General features: G+C 40.2%; 2 protein-coding genes and 1 non-coding gene across 3 annotated transcripts; all 3 read right to left on the bottom strand.

The window, feature by feature from the left end:
• Nucleotides 1-1,224: 1,224 nt before the first annotated feature.
• smtnl1 (smoothelin-like 1) lies at nt 1,225-5,814 on the bottom strand. The gene is made up of 5 exons (XM_029441790.1): nt 5,568-5,814; nt 3,193-3,872; nt 2,988-3,102; nt 2,709-2,860; nt 1,225-1,985 (listed from the first exon to the last, which is right to left on the bottom strand). Exons 1-5 carry the CDS (start codon nt 5,643-5,645, stop codon nt 1,619-1,621), a joined length of 1,392 nt encoding a protein of 463 aa, XP_029297650.1. The 5' UTR covers nt 5,646-5,814; the 3' UTR covers nt 1,225-1,618.
• Nucleotides 5,815-7,651: 1,837 nt separating this feature from the next.
• On the bottom strand, nt 7,652-7,723 carry trnaw-cca (transfer RNA tryptophan (anticodon CCA)). Its single transcript has one exon. It is a non-coding gene; the product is annotated as a tRNA-Trp (tRNA).
• Nucleotides 7,724-9,220: 1,497 nt separating this feature from the next.
• On the bottom strand, nt 9,221-10,970 carry LOC115014695 (uncharacterized). The gene is made up of 5 exons (XM_029441729.1): nt 10,870-10,970; nt 10,733-10,788; nt 10,123-10,653; nt 9,377-9,990; nt 9,221-9,288 (listed from the first exon to the last, which is right to left on the bottom strand). Exons 1-5 carry the CDS (start codon nt 10,893-10,895, stop codon nt 9,280-9,282), a joined length of 1,236 nt encoding a protein of 411 aa, XP_029297589.1. The 5' UTR covers nt 10,896-10,970; the 3' UTR covers nt 9,221-9,279.
• Nucleotides 10,971-17,637: the final 6,667 nt, after the last annotated feature.

The raw sequence follows: 17,637 nt of genomic DNA, 5'->3' as shown, positions 1-17,637 counted from the left end.
TGCTGCCGCCGAGAATTATGTTGGAAAAAAGCGCGACACAATCGTTGGGTTAGCTCACAAAAGGGACAACACAATGGCTTTTCCGGTAGCATGCCGCTGGTTACCGTAATCCCTAGAAAGCAGGGGCAGTTTTAGTTCACGTGTTCCTGGTTATTCTGTATGCTCCTTGTTTATGTTTTATTAATATACATCCTCAACAATTAACCTTGGCACAGATATCAACGAGCAATACTAATCATTATTAAAGGCGAAATAATTTTTTTTTTTTTAATCTATAGCCTAAATAAGAGATATTAGAGGTGACTAAAGAGTGAGTAACCTAACGAACAAAAGAGTTCACTGATAAAAAGGATTGTTTTACTCAGTAGTGGGAGAAGTACTCATAATATTTTACTTAAGTAAAAGGAGCAATACCATAGTGAAGAAATACTCTGTTACAAGTAAAAGTGCAAAAGTTTTAGAATCAAAATATACTTCAAGTAATAAAATAAAAGGAAAGTTAAAGTAATTTGGCAGAATGGCCCCTTTCAGAATAATGTATATTATATTATTGGATTATATTTATTGATATCTTAATATGTACATTACTTTAATGTTGGAGCTGGTGAATGTGTTTTTAAAAAAGGTATACACTGCTGGGTAGTAGTCAAGTAGTGTTATCTTTATCCATAATAATACTTCATAATATTTTTTCAATATTATTATCTGAATCTGCCAATGTAACTAGTAATTAAACGTGTCAAATACATGTAGTGGAGTAAACATTTGCCTGTGAATTGTAGAGGAGTAGAAGTGGCAAAAAATGGAAATATTCAAATAAAACAAACGTGTACTTAAGTACAGTACCTGAGTAAATGTACTTAGTTACTTCCCCACTGGTCTTACTCATTTGTAAACTGTTATCCCTTTCTTGTAAAATCAGAAACTATTCTAAAATGTTGTTAATGTTGTTAATGTAGTTTAAATATTCTATTAATTTTTATATAGTGTTAGTTATATGTAAAGACCTTTCAGTCATTGCTATTGATACTAATGTTGGGGCAACCATGTTCTTTATAGACCTCAGATCCTACCTGGAACTACATACAACCAAAGCTTCATTACTGATAAAGAAGGAAAAAAAGAGTAGTAACCTCAATTGGCTTAAACTATACAATGAATTTTTAATCCAGTGAAGTATAAGTTCAATTTCTCACATACTTTCATTATATAGCATACTTTGGACTTCTCTATAAAGCCTACAATTTGTGTATTTCAAAATACTATGAATGTGAATATATCATCCATCATATTGTCATAATTCATTCCCATTCATCTTGGCTGAGCATCACATGTCCCTTCAGCGCGAAGATTTTCAACGTTCCAATTTCCAATTCCATCATTTAGTTATTTGTTTCTATAAACACACAGCAAATGCAGGAACTGAACATTTCTGCTTTATGTGCTCAAAACAAACATGTGGAACAAAAACACAGCATAGGCATAGTGCACTTTCAAACATACAGCTAACTAATATCACAGTGTCAGTAGTTAAAAACTAAGACTTAAACATTGAAGTACTGCAACCATCAACAATCCTTTTGGTCTTTTCAGTCTTTCTGTTTGCATCAGTATTTCTCTAGGACTCTCCTTTGACCAACCCTCCTCCATCTCCTTCCATCTCACAGCTGTTTGTTGCATTTTCTTCCTCGCCAGCACCCTCTGTCTCTTCCTGTTTCTCCTCTTGGCCCTCCATCGTACCGTTCTCAGCAGCAGACTCTCCCTCGTCCTTCTCCGGAGACACCTCTCCTTTCTCTTTCTCTTCCCCCTCATTGCCATTCTTTTTGTCTTTCTCCTCCTGTTCTTTGTCTTTCCTCTCTTTCTCTATTTTAGAGAGGCTGTGGCAGAGGGACTGGACATATGTGAACACACACATGGGGTCTGGGTGTTTACCCATCATGATCATGTCCTCCACTTCCAGCAGAGGGCAGCAGTCGGCCAGGGACCTGCCGGGTAGTGTAAGGTGACAGGAGGACAGAAGAAGGAAAGGAAAATATAGAACTGAGGTGAGACAAAGCAGTGTTATAGTAAGTAAATATACAGAGAAAGATAGTCCTGAGCTCCTCACTGATTTGTTGGTTGGTATGGTCATTTTAAATGTGCAAAAAAAAGGAATCAACGAGGCAACATAGTCAAGGTAATTTGGAGGCAGCGGAAATGCAGTATCATCGCCTTTTAGGATGAAAACACAAACAGGTTATCATGCTTATTTACATCCAGCAGTTATAAGCAACGTTATCAATTATTTGGAGTAATGTTAACTCTATTTTAGCTCTATTTATGTCTCTACCAACGCCTGGGGGAAATATCTGCTTTGTTCTCCAGCTAGTTTCTAACTGTGTCTTGCTGCTGTTTGGTGCTGAGTGGGTTGAGTGCATTGGGATTTTTGGATTTGTTTTCCCTAAAATGAAGCTATGAGTTAAACAAAATAATTATTTGTGCTTTATCTGATCCCTATTATTATTGCTGCAGGTGTTTTGCTTTTATTACAGGAACATTTTATTGTGGTATATATTGCATGTAAAGTACCAGAACATTTAATGTCTTTAATTGTCTTGTTGGGTTAAAGTTTTATGCTGTCTTGCTGCAAAACAAATGTATTCTTGTGGGATAAGATCTGAACTGAACTGAGAGAAGAAAGGAAGGAGAGACAATTAAAAAGTCAATACTCTGCAGTTTGGAAGGCCAGAGTGAAGTTTTTCTGCCTCTCCTTTGGATCCAGGGAGCTGAAGTCAAAAGCTTCAGGAAAGAAACGATGGATCAGAGCACAGAACGCCAGCCCATCACACCAGGAGGATGAGAAGTTTTCTATGTTGACACCCTAAAAGGTCAAAGGACAGGAAGATAGACACACCAAGGCTTATTTATGTTATTTTGCAAGTTCTCTGTTCCCAAATCCAGATGACAAATCTTTAAATTGTGTCATGAAGAGTGTGTGTTGAACTCACCTCATAGTTGCGAGTCTTGTTGCGACACCACTGAAGCATCTTCTGTTTGATTGAAGCTCCTGTAGCCAAGGCCGTAGATGACCTCTGAATTTTGAAGTTGCGGGGTGTTGGTGTCCTAAAAAGTCACAATATTCCACATGAAACCCGTATCAGACCATACTTACTGTCACTTATTTGATGTGCTGGGCATTGTAAAATGACTTACTCTGGTGCACCTTGCTGGAATTTGGCAATGATGTCATTTTTAGCGGCTGCTCTAATAGAGCGTGCAGAGGGTCTCGGTCGGGAGAGAGAAGAAGAAGAGGGAGGAACACTCTTTCTTTTGGGCTTCCCTTGCTTTTCTACCTCCTTCACCTTTCCTCTGTCTGTCGTTTCTAAATCCACTTTCTCAACCTGTTTTTTCTTCTCTGCCCCTTTTACTGCTTTTTCATTAACATCCTTCTCTGCTTCTTTAGACTTGTCCTCTGTTTTCTTCTTCTTTTTCTCTTTCGTTTTGTCTGTCATCTCCTCTCCATCTCTCTCAGTTTTGCAAGTCTTGACCTTTTCCGCCTCCCCACCTTTCTTGTCTTCCTTCCTCTCTCCCTCCCCATCTTTTTCTCCACCTGTTGTTTCAGGATGTTTCTCGTCGACATCAGTGGAGACTTTGTCTTCAGCCTCTTCAGTGTCAGCTTCAACATGCTTTGATGGAGGGGTCTGGGGATTGTCTGTATTTCCAGCACTGGGCTCCTCTTCTGCTCCCTGCTCTGGTACTGAATCCTCCTCCTCTCCCTGCTCCCCCTGCTCCCCCTCCTCCTCCTTCTCCATTACCCCCTGACCTTCCAATGTCTCTCCTGCTGGAGGCTCGCTCCCTGTGTCTTTACTCTTCTCCAGCTCTGGCTCATCAGTCTGCAGGACAAAACACGTAAAATAGAGTTTAGTTAAACATCTGCAAAGATTGACAACAGTTACAAGGTACAATGCATGTTTGTGTATCTACACACATTTCTGTAGATTTGTGTAATTCACACTTGCACATCTATTTCTAACCTGTACATCTATTGACAAATATGCCTTGACTTTATGAATCTTTTATAATATCTTAATTTGAGATTGACTTGTACAAGCTGTTCAAATGTAATCAAATTGAGCTTGTACCACATGACTGGAAGATGTTTTTTCAAGTTACTTGTAAATATTTGTGGATTATCTTCAATACGAGGGATATGCTGATACATCCTGATTTTTACCTGGAGGGTGTACGGATATTGGCTCGACATGTACAGTCATTTCCATTTCCAATATGATCATTCTCCCTTGACCACAGCTATGTTTGTAGTTGAAGTTATTGGCCAAATGGAAAACAATAACATGTGTTTATTTATATATATTTATATGTCATTACTTTTTATCAAACAATTTATGTCACTTCATCATATTATTGTCTTTCTATCTTATTAATGGTATTTTATCTCACTATTTATCTTTTATCTGACCGGTGCTGTTATATGTAGTTTTATTACTGAGTTGAACCGTTTTCTGGTCAAAACATTTAATTGTACTGTTGAACCTACATATGACAAATAAAATGGACACCCGAAACTTAAACTTTACCGAGCCATGGGGGAAGTGCAGCTGTAGCTCAAACCAATGTAAAATACCGTTTGCTCAGACCATGACCCCTAAAACAATATGTATCAATATCAAATAAAGGACATACATGAGTGGAAACCTAATACATTGTTGGTATCCTGCTTCTGTCCTGCTCCAGTTTCACTGTAGAGATACGTTTAAGTGTGAAATAATAAATATTCTAATAAATAATCTGGTGACATGTTTGAATTATTAAGAGCATGACTTCTGGATGTAAGGTAATATTATGTAAGATGTACTAAACTTAGTGTCCACGCTTTACTCGAGGGATAACATGGAACTGGAACCAAAGAACATAATGTAATGTGAGACCTCAAACTTTACTCTGGGATTTGTTGAGTATCCCTACTATTTGATTATGGCTAAGAGGTTGAACTTTGTCACACTTAAAATACAAGTCAACTTCATCCCAATGAGAACTTTTAATATTCACAACTAATCAATAGGAAAACCCATTTGCCTCGCTATATTTAAATGTCAAATTGTTTCCTCTGATATGAGTGCTATTAATCAATTTGTTCAGTCAATTGAGGGTCCTGCTATCTTTTTTTTAAACTTCAATGATTTCAGATCTCATCTAGACAAAATGTGACATACGGAATTATAGCTGTTAGAGATGAATGCAATCATATTTAAAATACATATATCTGGTCTAATGTCACTACGCAACGGTCACACCAGGACAGGCTTCATCAGAAGTGTGTGTTTGTGTGTGTGCATGTGCATTGCTTTGCGTAGCTTCTGTGTCTCTGTGTGTTACATTCTGCAGCCAGGAGTAAGAACAGGTGTACAGGAAATTCAGCCAAAACTACTTCAACTGTCCTACTGCCCCAACATAACACCTGCCACGGTCACAAATACACTCACTGCCTATTCCTGGTACGGATTGGGACATTGTGGATTTCACAAATGTGTGTGCAATTTAGTATAACATGCCAAAAAACACCAAACCTGGTTGTTGTTGGTGTCAGTCTGACTGGCTGTCTCTGTTGACCCAGATGTCTCCTGGCTGGACGATTCTCCATCCATGATGTCCAGAAATGTCTGTTTATCAACTTGATCAAAGGTCAAATCAGACTTTCTTTTCAACTAATGTCCCAGGACTCTTAAATAATCTCTTCTTTCTTTCAAAGGGGAATCCTCTCTACAGGAAGCTTGCCCAATGTCTCACTCTCTGCTTCTCAATGCTACACTTTGCTCTCCCTTTCTCCCTGTCTCTGTCAGCACTGCCCCTGCGTTTGTGATGTGTGTGTTGGTTTGTGGATATCCGACTTCACCCCCTTTCACCAGACACCCCCACCCTCTGCTTTGTCAGGATGCTTATGCTTCTTTATCTGACCTTTTGAACAACACGGGGTCCCGAAATAGAGTCACAGTGACATAGGTGCAGTCCAACGGGCCAGACAGCTGCGTCTGCTGTGGAAACCGTAGCTGTACACATACAGTATAATGCAAACGTCGGTGCATGCATTCAGTCCATTAAACGTGCTCACAGACACACAAGCTGCCACTTTCTTTTCGCTGTTAATATAAAATGTTGATTTAGATATATACACCTATTGGCTTTATTGCCAATAGTTAGATGAGAAGATAGCTACCACTCTCATATGTTTGTATGGTAAACATGAAACTACAACCAGGAGAGCAGCTAGCTCGGCTTAGCATAAAGACTGGAAACAGGGGGAAACAGCTAGCTTGGCTCTGTCCAAGTAACACAATTCTCCCACCAGAACCTCTTAAGATACAGTACAGTAATTGACAAGTTATATCTATTTGTTGAATCTGTTACAAAAATGTTCTGAATATTTCTTGCCTAGCTCATAACTCCACTTTTTTGTTCTGATTACACAAACAAGACATAAAGAGTTAATTAGTGAGCTTTGGATCTGCTAATAGGTGGATTCTGTTAACTTTGCACAGAGCCAGGTTAGGTGTTTCCAGTCTTTATGCTAAGCTTACCTAACTGTGTCACTGCTGTGGTTTAATAATTACCAAACAAACAAGAAAGTGCAATCAATCTTCTAATCTAACTCTCGGCAAAAAACTCTACATAGCGTGTTTTCCCAAAATGTGAAACATCAAATAAAAAGAACCTTTTCATTAAATCTGAATGAGAGTAGTACACAATTTCTAATGAATATCTTTCTCCTTCTGTCTGCCTTGCTTTCAGTGCAGCTTTCGTACTGTAAATCAGCATCAAGGGAGTCAGTCAATAAACAGCAACTTCAAAAAATGTTCACCAGAAAATGTCCATCTTTTCCATCGCTTTTGTACTCATTTTGTCATTTGCATTTGTGTTAATAAAAATAGTTTAATAGTTATATATAACTTCACTTCTCATCTTTCTCTTTCTTTACTTAAACTGTTCTCCCATTTGACTCTACCTGTCCATTATTATCTAGCTTCTTGACAAAAGCTTTTCTTCTCTATACCTTTTTATCCTCCAACTGTACTTGCTAATTATATCACAAAATGTTCAAATGGCATATATTTATACAGCTGATACATGGTTAAACAAAACTAGTCCAGCTTTTCAACTTGGCATCCTGGCCGAACCGTTTATCTACTCATTCAACACAAAACAGATGGTTTTAAAAATAAATGTCTATCTTTATTCCCACTCTGTCATTATCTTCTGCTACCCCCACATCCTTCTTCTCCTCCTACCTTCTGTTTAAGTCTTTGGAGGCTATAAATATGTCAATGCCTTCTTGTGTATCTGTCCCATTCCCTCCTGCTCATGACACAAACACTAAAGCACAACTATGCATCTGATGCACTGTGTATGTTTGTAAAACCAGACGTGATACTATTATTGGGTCTGCTAAATGACCTGTAATAATGTAATATTAAATAGGGAAAACAAAGGAGATATTGGGAGATTTACATGTAGGCACAGGAAACTGCAGTGGATGACAACACTATCAGAGTTTGTCTTTTTCTTACTATGTGTGTGTGTGTGTATTCATAAGTCCATTGTTGTCTGTATTAAATCAGTCTAACTATCTGTTACGTCAAAAAGGACAATATAAGTTTGACCCTGACGTGATTTGAACACGCAACCTTCTGATCTGGAGTCAGACGCGCTACCGTTGCGCCACAGAGTCTGTGAAGAAACGCCGTGACGCGCAGTTAACAACCTTGTGATACGACAGCAACGGCGATCACTGCTTAAAGTGAAAGTGTTCTTTGCAAAAAGACATTTCCTAAATTTGGTGTTTAGGTTTGATTTGTTTAACACGCCTCGAAACATAGTTGAGAGCTGGCAACTGTAAAGGCCAGAGTACATGATTGACATAATTGTCATGCTCATAAGACTATTGTGTAAGTCATGTCCTGTTTGGAGGCATACACATCCAGGAAGAGACCGCTGCCATAAGGTCAAACCACACAACCGTGAACTTATTTGATCAGGTAACTTTCTGATTTGGAGTCTGCATTGTTACCATTGCTCCATGAGTTCTTGAGCACTTTGTCAGAGCATGGAGAGTGTTTTTTTTATTGGAATTAGTAACAAATACATAGCAAGGCATGTAGAGAAAGTGGGAGCCTGCTAATTTGTTGGTAGTGTTAGTTATAAATGAGTCTAACCATCTGTTATGTTAATAGAAGTCACAGCACATTGTGGTAGATTGACCCTGATGGAATTTGAACATGCATCATTCTGATCTCGAGTCAGAAGTGCTGCACCACAGAGTCTGCTTTCACTTGCTTAGATGGGACTTTATATCGATCAACAGGGCCTTCTAAGCACTTTTTACATGTCACAAAACGGATACATAAGGATGGGTTATCATTCAATTGATCACACAAAAATAAATAATGGTCAAACTGAAGAGTAAGCTGCAATTGTAAATCTAGTCTAATCACATGTTTAACACAAATAACTGGAACTGCTGAGCACTTCTAAATATCACAGAAAATATATTTGATCAATCACACAAATCGAGCAGGCACATCAAGGTGATATCACCTCCACTGCTCAATGTAAATCTGTATTAGTCTAATAAGCCATTAATGCAAAGGCAGACATAGCGGTTTGACCCGGATTTGATTTTAACACCAACTCTTCTGAGCTGAGTCAGACGCATTGCACAGTCACCTCTGTCTGACCGTGATCTCATCCAACTGTCATACATCTTGAGTCTGTATTGTTACCATTTCCCCATGAGTTCTGTTTCTAGATCCAATCAACTGAGCCTGATAAGCACTTTTATGTCAGCACATAGAGAGGATAGAGTTTATTTGACTCTATAACAAGGCATGCAGAGAAATTGAGCTGCAAGAATCAGCTTAACTGGTTTGTAGTGTTAGTTATAAATTGTGCTACCACAGTCTGATTTTTCGTGTAGTCTGGTGTGCAGGGTTTTACCACCACCACCTCTTAGCATCTGCTTACAAAACATTGACCAAGGTAGTACCAAAAAAATAAACTAGGTACCATCCACAGGTTCTCCCAATGGAAGCCAAAGAGAGTCCAAGAGTAGAGCTGTGGCATACCATGCAGTGGAACATCATTAGTCATAGGTTTTTTTGACAATTTCATTTTGTGCCACTTTGGCACGGGGCTCCTTTAGTCAAGAGAAACAATCTTGAAGCAAGAGTAAATTACAAAAGCTTTATTCATCCGAAAACTTTGTTCATGCTGTAGGGATCCACACCGCTAATAGGCCTATACACATAGAAAAGATAGGAAAAGAGCAAGATTAGTACTAGTTACAATAATAGTTAGTCATTTGTGTCAATATATTTTGTCATACATGATTTGGCCAACGGCTTGACTGCCAGAAGTGTTGAGGGGAAGAAGCTTCTAGACCAGGCTGAGCACCACCCTGTCCATAACCAGACATCACAGGACTTCCCACAGGCGTACTGGGATACTCAATGCTCTGGGGAGCTCCAAAGTCACCAGTGAAGGTCTGGATCTGCTGTTCAGGTCTGGGGTTAGAGGTACCAGAGTCTTTCATATAGTGAACGTCTTGCCAGTAGTCTCTTCCCTGCTCGTAGCTGCTGCTGGCATGACTGAATGTGCCTGGAGGATACTGGCCGGTAAGGAAAGAGAAGTCGTAGTAATGATAAGGGCTCAAGCTTCTACCCATGTTGAAGACTGGACGAGGTTGGCTGGCGAAGCCTTGTCCAGCAGACTCTTGCATAGGACGTGGTTGCTGAGGCCACCAGCCTTGTTCCTCGGTCTCCCTCTCGAAGTCACCGTGCTCATTGCTTAGCTCATAATTGGACAACTCCCCTGCCTGGTACATTGGTTGAAGGAGACTCAGCTTCTTGGGTCGACTGGAGACAACACCACGAGTGCCAGTCGACATTTCCTCACCGCCGTAGAACAGATCAGGAGGAGATGCAACAGCCCAGTTGGCATCTGAAATCAAAAAGAGTTTTTGTTCCAGACAGCTAGCCAAGACTTTCTAGTTTTAATGTCACATATCTTTAGATTGCTCAAAATCATATTAAGTTCATTGTAAAAATCACAGATCAAGCATTAGTGTGTTACCTTGTGAGGCAGATTGAAACCCAGCTTCTGGTTGTGCAGAACTGGTAGAGTTTTGCCTCACTGAAGTGGCCCTATTCCCTGAGAAAAGCAGTCCAGGGGAACTAGAGCCAACAAATGGCATTATTTCTCTTTGAACTATAAACTCAGAAACACTGGGCCTTGTATCTGGCACAGCATGAGCAATTGGTGTAGAGATGCCTTGAGAAGTAGCATTGTTAAACTGAACAGCTCCAGTTGAAAATTGGTCAGAAGGCACTTCCTGGTACAAAGTGCCCTTGTTCCCCGAGTAAAGCAGGCCAGGGGAACTAGAGCCAACAAGTGACGTTATTTCTCTTTGAACTATAAACTCAGAAACACTGGGCCTTGTATCTGGCACTGCATGATCAATTGGTGTAGAGATGCCTTGAGAAGGAGCATTGTTAAACCGAACAGCTCCAGGTGAAAACTGGCCAGAAGGCACTTCCCGGTACAAATCCAAATTAGGAGCAGTGTTCATGTTACTGCTCTTAAAAGAAGCGCCAGGATTAGAGCCTGCATACAAGAGAACACAAGTTAATCAAAAGTAAACAACTGAAACACAATAATTTACTGGAGTGGATGATACAATCACCTTGCTTAACAGGATGGCAGCATATTTCCACAATCAACAGAGCAAAGAGGGAAGCCCTAAAACAATATAAAACAAGACAATAGTATCAACACATTTTTACCATTAACCAGTTAACTTCAAGCAAGCCATTTACTTACCCTGCGACAAACTGTGCAATCATCATGTTGAAGGCCTACACTGTAGAACCTAACACATGTGGAGGGTTATAAGTGTTGCCAGAGATCAGAGTTAACGATGGACAGCTGCTGGTGAATGACTCTCAACCTCAGCAATTAGTCTAACAGAAGCCAACATCCACATCTCAAAAAGAAAGTCGGAGTGACATATGCATGTGATCCATTTATATTGCAACAAGTTTAATTTGATTTGACACGGAAAAATTACTTAAGGAAATGGTTTCCTTCAGGTCTCCACATTTTTTATGACGAGATGAAGCTTCATGAAGCATTGAAGCTTTCCATCCAATTGGTTCACTCATGAGCCGAAGCTTCATGGTGCTTCATTTGCTCTACTGTGCCATCAAGTGGACAATAAATGTAAAACCGGCAGAGTGATTATGATTGCATGGCTTAGGTGTGTGAAGTAGTGATGGGCAAATTAAGCTTTTGTGAAGCACTGAACCACTTCAGCCAATTGTTTAAAAAATAGGTTAATTACTCGAAGCTTCTGGCGAAGTGCAAGGCTACAGTGGATTTAAAGTATCTTTGCCTTGAAAATTATTTGACGCACACATCTAAGATGTATGAATATCATGTTCTATTTAAAAATAAAGATTAATGATTGTGTGTACGTGTTATTGAGAAGAGAATGCTGGGAATTTCTTTGGGGGTATTTTACGCCTTAAATAATAATACAGTTTAAGATTGGATGAAGGGGAATGACATGTAACAAATGGTCACGGATCGGATTCGAACACCAGGCCGCTGTAGCAAGCCTTTGAAAGTGGGTCGCCTGCTCTACAAGCTGCGCCACTGGGCCTGGTTTGTAGTATATGGGATATACATTATTTTCCCAACAGATTTAGATTTGGATTCTTTACTTACTCACAGGGAAGATGATGCTGGCGTGTATAACAATTGTTTTGCTAGTTGGCTGGCTCCATAACATACCTGTCAACCCTCCCGTTTTTCCCGGGATTATCCCGTATTTTTACTTCTATCCCGTTTTTCTCCCGTTTAAATATTGTCCCGTAATTATCCCGCATTTTTAACCTTTCAAAAAAATAAATAGGCCTAATTAAAAAAAGTGTAAAGTGGCCTCCGGTAGAGCAGATGGCAGTATTATGTTTAACTTTAGCTGAAAAACGTTATCCGCCAGTAAACACACAGAAGAAGAAAACAGGAACAATAACACAGAAGGTGAAGACGAAAACATATGGATGAGTCACAGTGAACGGGAGATAGATGGAGACGCAGTTGTACCTGCCAAAAAAGTTAAAACTTCATGCAAGTACCTGACCAAATGAGAGGAGACCTTCCCTTATTTAATAAAAGCAGAGTCGAGCAAACTCGTGCTTTTTGTAAAGTGTGCCATTCAGATGTTAGCATTGCACACGACGGAATATGCGATGTTCGCCAGCATGAAACATCGTCCAAGCACAATCACGCCAAGAGGCACAAAAACATACACTGTCAATGACTTCATTTGTGACAAGAACTGTTTCAGAGGCAGACCAAGTGACCAAAGCTGAGGGAAAGATGTCAATGCTTTGCGTCAAAAATAATGTAGCCTTCAGCTTCTGCGATGAATTCAGTCGCAGTGTAGCGGACATGTTTCCCGACTGCAATTGCAAGGAAGTACTCGTCGGGGAAACAACAGCCACACAACTCATCAATCGTCAAATAAATTGATGATAATAACTCATCAAATAAAATAAATAAATCTTATAAACATGTCTGTACTAGTAATACATACTTTAAATAAACATGTATTTCCTGAATGTATATACCCGTGTCTTATGTGTTTACATTTACATTGGTGGCTGAGAGCTGTTAAAATATGGGCAGAGTCAGGCAAAAAAATTCCCTTATTTTGAAATTCCAATGTTGACAGGTATGCTCCATAATGATCCAATACAAACGCAATACCAACAACTCAACAGCAACAACACATACTACGACAACAACCCACAAATTTGCGGTTATATAAAGTGTTGATTATGAGGGGACTCAATTGCGGTTCGCTCCCCCTTATATTTCGAATCGCACGTCAAACCCGCGAACCTGTTCCTGAATCAGTCACATGGTACGGCGAGGCTTTGAACGTCATCACATACGTCATCAACACAAGCATCGATACGCACTTCACAAAAATCTTCCGCAATTACTGACACACGCTCCGAAGCCTCCACACAGAAGGACACATCACTAACTCCAGCATTTAAACAGATGTCAAGTTGTTAAGTAGATACCGTGGTGGGCCGTCAGGGCCAGCAAGGCCTTCTCTGCTGGCCTAAACATCATCAGAATATAAATTTAAGTTTGATATATTTTTTCCACAAATATGTATTAAATTATTCCCCATAGTCTATTCTCTTCATTTCATAGCTTTCCTCTTGGTTGCGCTGCTTCCAGCCTCAGATCGAGATTTGGAGGGCTGGCCTTTATGTTAGAGCTTTTATCCAATCATATTTCAGCCATAATGTGTTGCCATGGTCCAAGAAATCTGCCCTGAGGCCTTCAGAATCAACAGTGCGGGCGCCTGTCGCTTAAAGTGAACGGAAACAAAACTGTGGCGTTAACCAATCAGATTCCGAGTTGGTGGCACCGGGGCCAGCTATCAGGTGTATGATAGCGTCATCGCTGACGTGCACGTCTTTTGATTGGATACGCACTATTGAGAGGCAGAGCTACTATGCAGAGCTATGCAGAGCTATGCAGAGCTATGCAGAGCTATGCAGAGCTATGCAGAGCTATGCAGAGCTATGCAGAGCTATGCAGAGCTATGCAGAGCTATGCAGAGCTATGCAGAGCTATGCAGAGCTAGCAAACTGAACTTGAACGAGCTAATTTCTACAAGCTGTTTTTTTTCAACCCACAATGGCTGAAGGAGGACAAGAGATCGATTTGGTCGCAGATATAATTACAACGGCATTTTCAAGAAAAGCTAGACATCGTGAAAAGAGAATGGCCAACCCCGACGCTAGCGAGCCTATCACAGGGTTTGTCCGCCACTTTCAAATCACTAACTACGAGCGGTACCCCTGGCTCACATTCTCCGAGAGGCACTGCACATTGTACTGCTGGGAATGCCTGCTATTTACAACTGATCGATTTGTTGTTTGGAGCCACACTGGGTTTGGAAACTTGAGTTGTCTAACCAAGGCAGCAACGAGACACCAAAGCACGGCTGGGCACTTACAAGCAACGGTGCTTTTGAAAACCTTTGGGACACCCGAGTGGATCTACAGCTCAACGAACAAGTGCGCAGGGAAACTGAGCTCCACAACGAAAGGGTGAACAAAAATAGGGAAATGCGGATTTATTGATTATAAATGCTTTGGAAATATTAATATAACTCTGTTGTACTTGACTATGTTAAGGTGATGCAACGCCCGGTTATACTGCGTTTCTGTCTAAATGTATAGTTTCTAGAGCCATGGCGTCATCATGATGTTATTAAGAGGTGGAATAATTCAGGTCGGACTGTGGAGGACATCACTGAAGGCCTAGGTGGGAAATGCACGGCCCGCCACTGAGTAGATATGAATGTGTTCTTTTGTCTTCTGTTTCAGGAATATTTAAAAATACTTTACAGTTTACTTCTTCTTCCACAGGAAAATATTCAAATTAAATGATCTCAGAAGAGGAAATCAAGCTGCTCATAATTTGTAGACATGCAACCTGTGACGAGGGATCACACGGAGATATTTTTTGTATTAAGAGGTCACAAAAAATGAAGATGGGAACTAATTTTTTACACCGAAGGACCACAGACTCTTCCTCCTGAAAACAAACAACAACACACAATTCAGCTACAGTTCATTTACCGGATGACCGAGCTCTTAACGCATGCTGTATAATGGTGAGACTCAGCAATGCAAACACTTTGCATCATTAAAAGTGTTTGAATAAGACCTGGCTGTGTATAGTCACTGCTGTGACGGCCTCAGAGGTGGCCCTGTCCTTCCCACGTTGTGTGCTTAACCTGTGTTTCAGGAGGTTGATTGGTGGAGCTGAGACCTCGTCATCTCCTCATCACTGATTCAGCACACCCGGGCAGGCTGGATCAGGCTATAAAGAGACCTGCAAGATCTTCTCTGTCTCTTCCATAGGGCCTGCTTCCTGCTATTCATATTGTGCTTGTGCTTTGTGGATCATTTTACTTAAATTAAACCATATAGAAAAGTTATTTGATTGTGTTGTCTCCCTCCTTGTCACCTCCTCTTGAGCCAAGTTGTGACACTGCACAAACACTTCTTGCTGACTTCATGCAGCAGAGTGTCATTGCTACATGGTGCAGTGTCTGCACAGCCCTGTGGTCATGATGTGGGCTGTTACTGCTCACTCTGATATCCAACATTAACAGTCCTGTAAAAAGCCAGCACTCCATGGCCATCTCAACCTGCAAAGTAACTTGTAAGTAGTAGTTATAAAATAATTGTAGTGCAATACAAGTAGTTTAAAATAGAAGTCACCAACTACAAGTACCTGAACTCTGTACTTAAGTTCAATACTTGAGTATGATTAATGTACTTTACACTACTGCTGATTCTATTTATAATTGCATTTTATTTTCAAAAATGTTTACATTTATTTGAGGCATTACAAACTGTCACAAGGAATGCAATGGTATTATTTGGTCACAAGGTGGCGCCAACCGACTAAACTATGTGTCGTCTTCTATTCACATACTGAATTCAATGTTTTTAGCCTAAATGCTATAATTTGCTGTTGATTTACATTTCTAATGCTTATCAAACTTGGAGAATTATAAGACGCACACAGCAGCTACAATAATGTAGATCTACTCTTAGTTCTCTAGTTTATGAGATATGTGATGAATGGGTCTACCACAAAATGGTCTTGAATGCATTGTTACACCGTTTCCACAGGGAGTGGGGAAAGAAGTGGCGTTTCGACCCAGAGGAAGGATTCAGAGACGAGAGACGGGAGCAGCTGTACAAGCGGACTCTCTGTACCCCGCCCACCGTGTCAGCAGCGGCCGCAGCATGTGGGTCCTGCCCCGGTCTTTACATTTAATAGGACAAACAATATGTGGATGGTATGGACAATGGGATCACTGTAGGAGGGCATAACATCACGTAAGTGTGCATCCGGCTATGAAAACACATCAGCGTCTAAAGACTAAATATAGATCAGAAGATCTCTTCTGTGTGAACCCATGCACGACGCTTACTTACGGCTTTTTACAGGACTGTTAATGTTGGCTATCAGAGTGAGCAGCCCACATCATGACCACCGGGCTGTGCAGACACTGCACCATGTAGCAATGACACTCTGCTGCATGAAGTCAGCAAGAAGTGTGAGTGTTTGTGCAGTGACTATACCCAGCCAGGTCCTATTCAAACACTTTTAATCATGCTAAGTGTTTGCATTGCTGAGTCTCACCATTATACAGCATGCGTTAAGACCCGGTAAATGAACTGTAGCTGAATTGTGTGTTGTCTCACTGTTTATTTTCAGGAGGAAGAGTCTGTGGCAGGGGCGTAGCTAGGTTTTCAAGTGTGGGTGGGCTTAGCCCAGAGGTGAGGTGGAGTTGTGTGCACCTGCATGGTAGTACAATTACCATTAAAGGAACTCAGATGGCATGATGATAGATAAGTAAGTCTGGGAGTTTTGCACTGAGCAAAGCCACTCCACACCCATAGTGTTTTGTGCCGCTTGCATCGTCAATATATTAGTCATGTTAACCAGGTCCATGTTACCTGGCCTTAATCATGTTGACTTGTCTTCAGAGTAGGGTGGACTTCCCATCTTCTAGGGGGGTCCGGGGGCATGCTCTCCCAGTTTTTTTCATTTGGATGTGAATTTATAATTGTTTCTTACTAATCTTATATTTGCTAATCTCTGTGAGCCCATGGGGTTGGGGTGAAAATATAAGAATGTTTGTCTTTGTGAAAATAATAATAAAAGATTATTAAAAAAGAAGCTGAGATGGCAATAACTACAAAGCAACAGACATATTTTCTTCTTTAATCTATCATAAAAACATTGAATGATTGGAGAAAACACTGACACCAATTTCTAATAGGACACAGGTCCCCCTTACCCAAAATAAAGTACATTTGCATAAATCTGGTGTGCTTTAAGACAAAAAAAATGCCTATCCACTCTTAAACACACCATCTGTCTTTCAGACACTTGTTGGTGGAAGCATCAAATAATTCCTTCTGTTTGAGATCTATCACGCTGTTGTGATTCAGATGCCATAGAATGTCACTTTTCTTTCCTAAACGCATCACATCCTAAAAAAATTTAATTTGGGTGGGCTTTAAAACATTGTATCTGGGCTTAAAATGGGCCTAGCTACGCCACTGGTCTGTGGTCCTTCGGTGTAAGAAGTAGGTCCGATCTTTTCTTGTGACCTCTTAATACAACAAATATCTGCGTGTGCCTCGTCACAGGTTGCATGTCTATAAATTTGTGAGCAGCTTGATTTCCTCTTCTGAGATCATTTAATTTGAATATTTTCCTGTGGAAGAAGTAAACTTTAAAGTATTTTAAATATATTAAAAACTTTCAAAAAAGTGTTTTACAATAAGACAATTCAAAATAACATAAACACAAAAACACCTAAAAATTAGTTAAAACAATAAAAAAGACATATGATAAATTTGAGGACGTCATATTTCATATTGGGTTACAAATCCTCTGCAGTCCATGGCCTCTGATGCTTAGAGCTGCCGACTCCATAGTGATGCTCTGCCAGGCCTGGACTGCAGC

Source organism: Cottoperca gobio, chromosome 10, assembly GCF_900634415.1.
Source record: "Cottoperca gobio chromosome 10, fCotGob3.1, whole genome shotgun sequence".
NCBI classification, from domain to species: Eukaryota; Metazoa; Chordata; class Actinopteri; order Perciformes; family Bovichtidae; genus Cottoperca; species Cottoperca gobio.
The sequence above is the reverse complement of the archived record's forward strand: the minus strand, read 5'-3'. Positions and strand labels throughout refer to the sequence as shown.